Source organism: Rhinolophus hipposideros, assembly GCF_964194185.1.
Source record: "Rhinolophus hipposideros genome assembly, chromosome: 13".
Taxonomy (NCBI): Eukaryota; Metazoa; Chordata; class Mammalia; order Chiroptera; family Rhinolophidae; genus Rhinolophus; species Rhinolophus hipposideros.
Genome location: NC_138059.1, coordinates 48,331,623 through 48,343,652, shown reverse-complemented (window position 1 = coordinate 48,343,652; position 12,030 = coordinate 48,331,623). Strand labels below are relative to the sequence as shown.

Sequence of the window (12,030 nt, the reverse complement as noted above, 5' to 3'; positions counted from 1 at the left end):
TAACAACTCTTTACTTGAAGTAATCCAATTCTGTAGCACTGAATCATGGCTATGATTTACATTTCTTTACATTAAAATTTCATCAATTTCTACTTTTCCACTAGAGTATAAAGACCCTGAGATCAGGGCAGGGTTTCCTTTATCATATTCTCTCCAACCTGTTCTTAAACCAGAGTGTGACTCAGGATCATAGTTTGGAGAATAACGAATTAATTGAGCTCTATTATTCCAGTGTAAAATCAATATTAGGAAAATAGAGGTGACATTTTAACATGCATCCCAGAAAATATTAAAGCATACATTACTCAATTTTGTAATAGTCTTTTTACAAACCATAGTTAATGTTACAGCTAGCCTTATAGGAACCAGATATAAAGTCCCATATAAAAGCATTTTAAGCAGGACTCTATACAATGATTTTGCCAGTATAACCCTGCAATTCATTCAAATGAACTCCAGAATGTTTCTGATGATTGACAACCATACCAAATAAATCTTTTCAATGCAATATGTATATATTCTTTTATTTCAATCTATCAATTAGTCATATTCTGGGCTCTGGAAGAAAAAAAGATGCATAGACCCCACCATTATATATTTATTTAGCGTAAAGAAAATACTGGTAAACAGGTAATAACACAGTTATTACAGTTAAGAGCCCAGTGAACAGATATGGAAGAGGCAACTAAGAAAGATCACCTGAAAGAATATGGGCAACTATCCTTAATTTATTTGTATTCCACACTTAGCTGCCAAAATCACTTATTTTGGTTTTGTGGATGAAAAAGGGGTTCTCCAGAAAGTAACCTCACAGGGTGATCTGATCATAAATTCCTAACTGGGCAGGTCATGGTGGGTAGTCACACCTCAGGCATATAACTTTTCAGTAAATCGTTTATCTTTGCCTTAAGCAAGCCCTGCCCATTGTTTCTGTGCATCTAGGTTAACACACCTTTGAAACGGCTCTTTCAGATCCGTCTTTCTAAACATCGCCACCTTCAAGAGAATGCATAATTTTATTAACTATCCTGTAGTCCAGTCCACAGCTTGCTTTCTCCTACATTTTTGTAATCTTTCTTCAATACCCTCCTTAATTCCAAATGCATAAAAGAAACTGCAAACTGTCATTTCTCGTCAAACTGTCTTTCAGCATTTTTCTAGTCTGTTGAGAACTTGCTTCCAGGTGGATCCTCTGTTCAACTCAAATAGATTATTATAAAAATTCTCTACAGGTTTGGATATTCTTACATTGACATTTTTGACAAAAATTAATAATCTATCCCACAAACTATATGATTGCCTTCATAAAAGTCCAAAATGGGAAATCTATAAAGAAAGAAAGAAGACTAGTAGTTGCTTAGAGCTAAGACAGGAGAACAGGGAGATAAAGGAGTCATAGCTAACGGATATATATTTTTTCTGAGCTGCTGAATATATTGTAAAATAGAGTGAAATGATGATTGTACATGCTGGAGCCCAGGGAAGGCTGCCACAAGACATCCCATAATAGCATATTGATTATTTTGTGTTAAAGTTACTTAAGAAACTACTCTTGCAAGAAGAAAACACTAACCTCTCTGTCTCCTTAAGGGTGAGACAAATCTCACATTTGTTAAGTGCCCTCCCTGCTTTTGAGATTTGAGAGACAACTTTATCACGAGTTAAAAGAATTTAGAGTTGAAAAGCTTGTATAAACAAATCTTGTACTATCTTTACTAAGTTACTACCCAAACCCAAACTTTGTTTAGATTCTTCATTAAGAAATATCCCAACATTGCTTTGATTCCTTTGTAATGAACTCTACCTTTCCTTGTCCTGTCAATTTATGACAAATTTATTGTTTCTTTATCTAAAAAGTATAAAAAGTTATCTGGTTTGACCATTTCTGTGAGCCTCATTTTACTATCTGAGCATCATATTGTGATTCTCCATTGAGCATGCATTAAATTGTTTTTTCTCCGTTATTCTGGTCTTATGTCAATTTTATTATAAATCTTGCCTTAAGTACTTAAGAAGGTGTGTATGTGGGGAGGGGTGGAGGATTCTCCCTCTCCTCTACACACACATCTATGAATATAATAAAAAAAACATTGAATTGTACACTTTAAATGGGTAAATTGTATGGTTTCTGAATTATATCTCAATAGGCTATTTAATTAAAAAATAGTCTTTCAAATAATAATTTGTCAGTTATATTAACTGATTTTTGGGACTAAATCATAATTTTCAATGTAAGCTTCATTACCTGCCTATTTCTATGGTGTTAGGTATCCATGTCATTGCTGGTGGAAACAGATAAATCAGACTTAAGTAAAAAAAAGCAGGGGGACAGAATAAGGATAAATATATGCAAATGTGTGTGTGTACTTATATCAATAGTTGATATTTAAAGAGTTTTGCCCTAAAATGATTAATAAATTAATGGCAGAAATTCATTACAGCTACAATGAAGGTGTACATTTTTATTTCGTAAATTTGACACTAATACTCAGCACTTCATATTAAGAAATCACTTGCTTGATCCTGGACATTTTTATCCATTTATTTTAGTTTTAAATAAACCTGATTGTAAATAACTTTGATAAGAAACATTATTTGTTTTTTCCCAAATAAAGTGTTTAGAGATAATTTCGTTTAGGTTTTATATCTGTATAGTTATTAAGAGTTATTAAGTTATTAAGAGAAAGGAGCTTTGTCATCAGTTTGCGTGGAGTTGAGGCCCAGCTCTGCCACTTAAGTATATTAACTTATGTGTAGAGTAGAGTGCCCCTGTAAGCTGTTAGAATGAGCTTTGTGTGAGCTAGAGTGACTCCATATTGAATGAGCAAGAGTAACTCCATTTTGGACATGCGCAAAGAACTTAGTAGACAAAGCCCAGGGAGCTGCCCCGTTGCCCTGGTAATTGGGTATAACCAGCTATACCCCCAAAGGTCTGCTACTGAAGATATGATAATGTCAGGGTTGTCAGCTGGCTGCCCCTATAAGGTAACATCAGGAAGGCACTCAGAACTGCATAAGAACTGAGGACTTTTGCAGCTCAGAGAGCGGTTTCAATTGAGAAGTAACCACGCTGCCACTCTGCTCTTCTCCAAGAATCCTCCACTCAGCTCTGCTCCACTCAGGCCAAACCTCTGCTGGATCAACCTGTCAGACCAGTCACCCTTCCTCGCTCCAGCAGGACTCTGATTGACTTTGGGACTGGTTCGTTACTCTATTTTAATAAATTATGGTGCTACTCTATGTGCTTTACTGTTTGGTGTATTGATGATAAATGTTTGAGTAAAGAGCATATTGAAAGGCATTTAAGATCTTGCGTGCTCTGTGTTTCGCTAGTGCCATGGCTACCATGGAATCCTCAGTCAGTGCCAGGTAGATCCTGGGGGTCTGAGAGTCTGTCTAACAGAGGTTAGTTTCCTGACTTGCAGGAAGAGACTGCAGCATAGACTGTGAGCCTAGTGTCACTAATGACAACTTAATTTCTTAATACTTAATCTCATTATTTGTAGAGGGATAATTATAATTAGTTAGATACTTAGATGATAATAAAAAACAAATGAAACAGAATATAAAGTATTTAACTCAGAATATGACGCTTAAAGATCTGTTAATAAATATTAGCAATTATTGTTCATATATGATAACATTTTAATGGTAATAATAGTTATAATTTCATTTTTGATTGTTGCAAAGTTAAAGCTTCCACATAGAAATCACTTTTGATTGCAAACATTTCCTTGATAAACTTGGATAACTTATTGTTTACATTAGAAAACGTGTCTGTTAGAAAATACTCCATAAATTATTATTGTATTAATAATATTCAAAACATCATTTCTCTAAAAGGTGATTTTTTAAATGACAATGACCAGAGGTAATTAAAAATATGTACATGTATGGTATTGTATTGTAAAAGGTATGGAAGATAAAAAAAATGTCTCACATGGTAATCTGTATAAGAAGAATGAGGCAAAAATACAAAATATTGGGTCCAATGATGCAAAAATTTGGTAACTATTTGGTGTGTAGTGATAGAAATATTAAGTTATGTTTTGAAATGGTAAGTATCAGAATGATCCAGAAAAGGAAGATGAGCACTTAAAAGAAAGAGTCTACCAGGAGGGCCAGAGGGCAGGAGAGGTGTAAGGGATGAGGCAGAGCCCCAGAGTTGGGAGCAAGAGCCAGAAAATGCCAATATGAATGGTGAAGCAACTTGAAGAATTAGACAGGAGCCCAGAGGTCATGTACAAGATCAATACAAATAGGGAAGTCCTTCAGGAAAACTGAGAATATATACCAGCTGGCCTGATGAATCTGAGAGTTTCAAAGCAGCAGTTTCAGTCTGAGAACAGAGAATAATATGTGATTACAAGTGGAAAGTTTAGTAATTCTTTTGTTCAGTTTTTGGAAAGTGACTATTGGGAGATTTAAAAATGCAAATACAAGAGCTTGACACTTTACTGAAGGGCAAACAAAACCAAAAACTAATACAAGAAACACACCCCCCCACACACACACACATACACACACAATTTTGTGACTTCTGAGGGATGTTTTAATAAAGAATTGTCAAAAAAAAAAAAAAAGCAAAGTTATAGTAGATATTGAAGCAGAGCCTGGTTGGCATCCCTGTAGTAAAGGCCTCGCTGCATCCCCAACCTCACGTTTCTTTGACCTATAGCTTAGTAACAGATTATCTTCTTGAAACTTGAGTTCAGATTATCCCCTGTCCCAGGTCCCTGTTTTAGAAAATTATTCTGAAACTTATAATCGATAAATACCCTTAGGTACAATCTCTATTGTCTAGTATTCTTTCCAGGCTATTCCCATCATTGTTCCTGGGTTGCTAACACCACCAGAGAACCATGTTGCTGAAGGGAAAGCTCCATGCAGACCACCAGAACCGTCATGTATCCTCTGGAGGAACACCCAGAATTTTCCTTAAATATCCTACCTAAGACAGTCTGAGAATGTTAAGGCAGTTTTTGAAGGTGTTAACCTGCTGCCTTCTCAAATCACCTGTGCTCTAACAATAAATGCTTATTCTATAGCCCAACTCCAGTGTCAGTCTATTGGCTGAGTGGTGAAAAAACCACAAGCCCCAGTCTCAGTTGCCCTTTGGTTTCAATATGAGAATGGCTCTGAAAAATAACACAAGAGTAAAAAATAAGAATAATAATTCTTATTTATTAAAAATAAGTATAATAATTCTTATTTATTAAAAATAAGTCTGGGAAGACTGAGAGCAGGTATGAGTGCAGTGCAAAAGCCCTAGAAATGATTCATTACTAAGTTTCTGATCAGAAAGCATGACAAGAATCTCTCACTTCTTTGAGATTGTAGAGTATGAGGATGAAAGTCACTTATAGACAATGAGGGCTGTGCCGGGGATCGGTATATGTACGCCATGCCTCCAAATTTCATTTCATTGCACTCTGGTTCAGTTGCACATTTATTCCTTCTAGATCTGTTAACTGCTGCAGTGAAAGAATAACTAACTATAACATGAGACAAAAAAGCAAAGAAACAAGTTGTGATTCATGGATGTGCATACTGCCCAGCAGTAAAAAATAATTCCTTTCATTTTTAGGAGCTGAAGACAATTCATTTAAACCAGAGGATGGGAAAACGGGAGCAATAAAGTCAGCTTTGTGTGTGTCACCTCCTCTCTTCATGACATCTGCTTTACCATATGCTGTATCAGTACAAAACTGTTATGTGCTCAGAAGTCCTTGGCTGTGTGTGTGTGTGTGTGTGTGTGTGTGTGTATGTGTGTGTGTATGTGTGATTCTTTGTTTCATAATTTACAATTAACATGTATATATAGGTAATTTTGGTTTCCACCTTTGCATGTTAAAATACTACCATTATAAAATGATGGGATTTTAGGAATGTATACTCTAAGTTTGTCTAAGAAGATAATTGTGTGATTTCTGTATTGAATCTCAACGTAATTGATGTAGAAACACTTTTTGGATGACTGTGTTTCAAATTGAGGGTTTAGCATCTTTAGACATGATTCTAAAAATAATAACTATGATTCTCAAAGGAGAGTCTCAAAGTCTGTAAAAATAAAAATTATTACAATGCAAACCAAAAAATTTCTTAAGGTGAAAAAAAAAAAGCAAAACAATAATAGGAAGGGAAGTAGACAAAATTTGAAAAGAAACTGAATTAAAACTTACTTAAATTATATTTTTATCGTTTAAATCTAATAAATATATCTTTCATTTACATTAAATATATGTTTTCCTCTTAATCTTTGGGATATTAGAAAATTTTGAAATGGAAACCCTCCTCAGTGGGCACTGTTATGTCTGGCATTTGGCCTTCAAGGGAGATGTCAAATTAAAGACCTAGAATTCAAGTGTAGAGACATATAACTGTCTCAGTCTCTAAGTCACCTACACATTTTTTTTTTTGTCACAGAAGTTTCAAAGTTATCTTATTAATAAGGCAAAGAAAAATAAAAGGGTTAAAGGCTGACTTTTATTTCTTCACCCCTCCAGGGGAATCTCTGGCTGGAGAGAGTGTTTGGGAGCAAGAACAGTGTTGTACGTGGGCAGGTGACATCAGGCTTAATTAATAGCTTCAGAGACATCATACTACTGAGGGATGTTAATAAATAAAACACTAGAAGAGATGCTATATAAAACGCTTCTCTGTGATGTTGGCTATCAACTTTTCTTTTGTAGCACTTACTGCCACATGGGACACCTGAGGAATTACTGCCATGTATAATGGTGAGAGTGGCAGGAAGGTCCCAGAAGCCAAGATTTGTCAGGAGTATGGAGCGTGGTCAACTAGCCTAGACTTCTAATACCACATGTTAGAGTATTTTAGTATTTGCTGACCAAAAAGGACATCTTGTTATCTTTCAACCAATTTTTAAAAAAGAGTTTTAGGGAAGGTAAAACTGAAATAACAGCACTACATTTTCTGAGTACAGTAAAATTCAGGAACACCTACAGGAGTCTTAACTATATTGGTAAATGTCTTTTCAATTGTCTAACATATACTTTTCCTTCTTTTATCGCTAGTTGAGATATTCATGGTTTTAAATAATAATTCCTACTATAACAATCTCCAGTGTGATTCAGTAGTAATTACTTAACTGAAACAAATAAGGATAAAATATATATTTATATATTATGTGCATAGTAATAGCTGACTGAAATTACTCCAGTAATAGATACATATGTAGATAAATAAATGATCAACATTAAAATAGTAATTCTGCATTTAACCTAGAATAATTTCTTAAACTGTTCATTTTATATATATAATTTATAATATAAAATGTAAATCTAATTACATTGTATAATATAACATATTATATAATATAATCATACTGTATAAAATATCAATATATAACTACTAATATAAAATAATATTAAACATATATAACATATATATGTTAAATTCGCACATCTAAAGAAAATAGTGCAAGTAGATAAACACTGTGGTTTATCCAATTTACATGTGACAGAGCAAAGGAAAAAAGTATTTGTATAATAACATTGTAATTTAAAATAAATAATCATATTTTGAAATACATTAACAGAATAAAAGGTAGTTTTAAAAAGAGAAAAGCAAAGGTAAGGGGTAAGTATTGAGAAAATTAAAATGGAAAGCTCTAAAAATAACTCTTCAGTATAAATAGGTGTAAGGGTGACACTATATCTTCTATTTTGGGATTTAAACCTCTGGTGTAATGATTTGACAGTGTGGTTAGCTTGGGACTTTTTGAAAGATTTTCTTTTCTTTGCCTCTCAACCCTCAAACCAAACATTAATAATTCTGTTTACTATACATTTACCATGCATACCAATTTCAATGGCTCTGTTTACTTTGGGCCCTGTGCATGCCTGGCCCAGTTACTTGGCAGAGGGATCCACTCCTGTCTCTGAGGCAGACTAACATCTGGGAAGCACCTTTCTTCAGACCAACTTCTCCTTTCCTTTGTTCTGCCTCTCCTTGCATGCCTATAAGACATTTTGGTGGTATTAAAAGCTGTGAGGACTAACAATTGTCACCCCAATAAACTTTAATGAAAAAAAAAAGCTGTAAGGCAGTCTTTGTGACAAGGAGTCCGCTGTCTTCCCTTAATGCTAGCATTTTGGAATAAACGTGCTTTTGTCTCCACCAACCTCGCCTCTAGAGTTTTGGCTTTCATGGTGCGAGCAGCCAGATCTTTTGCACGGTAACATAGGTAATACTCTATATAAAAATATTGATGTTTGTATTTCTAGTTTGTTTGTGTCATAAGAATTCTAAAGTAATTTCCTTTTTTGTTAAACCTATTAAAATATGGCACCGATCGCAATTCACATGCTATTTTTGAGGCCAATATTTTGAACAGAAAATGTAAACCTATTATAATTTTGAAAATTATTCTATTTCTTTAGTGTATAAACTTTTTGTTGGATTGAAATTATTAAATCATTAAGCCGAAATGATTCATTTGGCAAAATTCTTGATGTTTTAAAAACAGTCTAGATTAAAATGTGGTATTTTAGTAAAACTACATAATATTGGATTTAAATTATAAATGAAAATAGAAAAAAGTAAAATAACATTTTTGGCTTGAAAAAAATTAGCATCTCTCAGAAATAGGGTCAGTGTGGGGTAGATGACAATGTTTATCTGAAATGAAACCAACTCTCACTATTGGATTTTGTTCACACTCAGCTTTTATTCTCTCTTCATAGACTTCTTTTCTTAGTCATACTGAGGAAGGCAGCTAGACAGGAATTGGGTCTCTAGCACGTTCTACGACCTGGGGAGAGTGACTGATCAGAGACCTCCCCTTTTCACCTAAACCTTTCCCTTATCTGCTATAACCATCAACCACTATGAGGAAGCCACTATAAGGATATAAAATACCTGATTAGATTAGACCAGTCACTCATGCCTGCACAGTAAGTTTTGCAGGGACCTTCATTCCACCTAGCCCTCATTATACTATCATTATAGTCTTATACCTATACCCAGATGTTCATTAATATCATTATAACAGAGTGAATTATGAGAAGAAACATGCAAGTCTGAAAAGATGATGTAAAGTCTCCTGTCAATCATAAGTACCCATCAAGAGGCTCTACACCCAAGGAGGAACAGCCCATTGTAGAAGAGAAATAAGTAAAACTACCAAGTCCTCACCAGTCAGGGCGCTGAGCCACTCTTTTGCTCGGGTCTGCTCCTATCCCTTTGGAGTGTAGGTTTGCTTCTAATAAACTGCTCTTTCACCACTGCCATTTTGTGTCCCTCTCAATTCTTTGTTTAAGATACCAAGAACCTGGACACCACATGGAGGGGAGTCCATGCTCTGGTAACAATGCCATTAAATCCTTCAGAGCAATCTCAAAAAATATAGTGGTTAAAAATAAAAACAAACAAACCATCAAAAACTTGTCTATTGGATGATGGAATTCCCATAGCATAGTTTCCATAATAAATCCTATGACTTGTTCTGTATGTCTCCTGGGTCTTACTTGATGATAGATAAAGTGAGAGTACAAATATATTTTAAGCCTAACATTTTATGTAGTAATATTTTTATCACTTGACAACACAATACTATTCTACATTGATCAGTTTTCTGAGTCATTTTCATAATGTTGACTAAAGCTGTAGTTCCAAATATTGAGTTCCACTTTCTAAGCATACATAATTTGATCTGTGTTAAAATTTCATGAAATACATACTTGAGATGTATGATGTTCACCCTGCATAAGGGAAATGAATAACCAAACAATCAAGTTAAATTTCATTCATCTACGCAGAGGTATGGGTTTCCAAAAGGCATTCAAAGTCATTGAGTTAACCTTTCCAATATTTATATAATTTGCCATCCTTTCAAAGTTTCTGTTTTGCTCTAATGATGTAATTGCAGGTGTGGTACATCTTTAACGGTCAACTATATACAGAAAAAAAGCCCTTTAAAATTTAATAATAAATGGAAATAAACAGATATTGTTATTTTTACAATAAATCAGATGCAAAAACATTAAGTCTATCCTATATACTTGGCAATGTAACATGAGATTTTACTGGTTTCTTAAATAAAAATGAAAATGAAACAAAAGAAAAAGATGAATAGACAACAATTAACAACTAACTAATAAGACATTATTAGCATAAAACTTATTCTTGCTCCATTTATTGACAGGTTAGTATTTCCTAATATGACTGCTTAGAGGAAGACATGCACTCTAAAACACCATATTTGGTAATTTAGACGAAACTAAATGAACTTAATGAGTTATATTCAACGGCAGCTAAGGTAAAATTTCCAAATATTTTTGTAAAATTTCTAAATCAAAAGGTGGCCATGGTTCTATGAGAAACTACCTAATTCACATCCAAGTCCAAATATTGAAAAGTTTGCTATAACTATTCTTGTCTACTAATTAATCAGTCAAAAATTAAAATACATGAAAATGCAGCATTATAGTACAACCTCTGTAAGAATAGACTGGAAGGCTACCTTTATGCTTAATCCAAATCCTCCTACAGTTTGTCGTCTAATGGTCACCGTTCTTTCCTGAAAGACAGGATTTTAAAAGTGGTTAACATTTCCTAATACTAAACTTACATAACATTTTCCTTCTTTAGGTATATATATATATATATATATATATATATATATATATATACACATATATATGAGGTCGGACAATTAAGTTTAAGAACTCATCCTAGAAAAAGTGCTACATACCTTATTGGTCACCTTCCAAGTACTCCCCTTGAGAAGCTATGCACTGAAGCTAGCGCCTAGTCCACCATTCACAGCAATTTTGGAATTCTTTCTGGAATGGCCATCAGAATTGTCCTTGTGTTATCTCTGATGTTCTGAATGTCATCAAAATATCTTCCTTATAATATTTCTTTTATCTCCAGGTAAAGAGAAGTCACTGGGGGCCAGATCAGGTGAGTAGTGAGGGTGTTTCAAGACAGTTATTTGTTTACTGGCTAAAAACTCCCTCACAGACAGTGCTGTGTGAGCTGGTGCATTGCTGTGATGCAAGAGCCACAAATTGTTGGCGAAAAGTTCAGGTCATCTAATTTTTTCACTCAGCCTTTTCAGCACTTCCAAATAGTAAACTTGGTTAATTGCCTGTCCAGTTGGTACAAATTCATAATGAATAATTCCTCTGATATCAAAAAAGGATAGCAACATTCTTGCAACTAGTTTGTGAATTTAATTGTCACACTTCACCTGCGTGTGTGTGTGTGTGTGTGTGTGTGTGTGTGAGAGAGAGAGAGAGAGAGAGAAAAGAGGCTGCAATATTGCAACAAATGGAGGGCTTTGTAAAGGGATAGTACTGTTATTAAACAGCTCAAGTTTTAAAAAAAACAATACTTTTCAATGATTTTTTGGATGCATTTTGGAATCAACTTTTAGAAGATTTTTATTAAAATATAGCTAACATACAATATTATATTAGTTTCAGGTGTACCCCATAGTTATTCAATATTTATATACCTAAAGAAGTGATCACCATGATAAGTCCAGCAGTCATCTGACACCATACCATTTTATCACAATATTATTGACTATATTATTTCTGCTGTACGTGACTTATTTGTTTTGTACCTGGAAATTTGAACCTCTTATTAACCTTTACCTTTTCCCCACCTTTTTAAAATTTTGAATTACAGTTGACATTCAGTGTGGTTTTATATTGATTTCAGGTAGAAAGCATAGTGGTTAAACATTTATATAATTTAAGAAGTGATCCTACTGAGTAGTCTAGTATCCACCTGACACTTTTCATAGTTACTATATTATTGACTATACTCCCTATGCTTTATTTGACATGCCCATGACTATTTTGTAACTACTAATTAATACTTATTTTTCTTTCACCTTTTCCACGCAGCCCCCTAACCCCCTCCTCATGTTTCACCCTGATAAATATAGTACCCATCTGACACCATACATAGTTACAATATCATTAACTATATTCTTTATGCTATACTTTACATCCCCATAACTACTTTGTAACAACCAATTTTACTTCTTAATAC

The 12,030-nt window shown here is 34.0% G+C and overlaps 1 protein-coding gene across 7 annotated transcripts in view; it reads right to left on the bottom strand.

The window, feature by feature from the left end:
- Positions 1-12,030, bottom strand: part of SNTG1 (syntrophin gamma 1) — an 894,682-nt gene that overhangs the window by 417,318 nt on the left and 465,334 nt on the right. For 6 of the 7 annotated variants that reach the window (XM_081070081.1, XM_081070082.1, XM_081070080.1 and 3 more), the window contains one exon: positions 10,487-10,543. The exons of the other annotated variant lie outside the window; for it this stretch is intronic. In XM_081070081.1, coding sequence (XP_080926207.1) covers positions 10,487-10,543 — 57 coding nt within the window. The remainder of the gene's footprint in view (positions 1-10,486; positions 10,544-12,030) is intronic. 7 annotated transcript variants of the gene reach the window in all.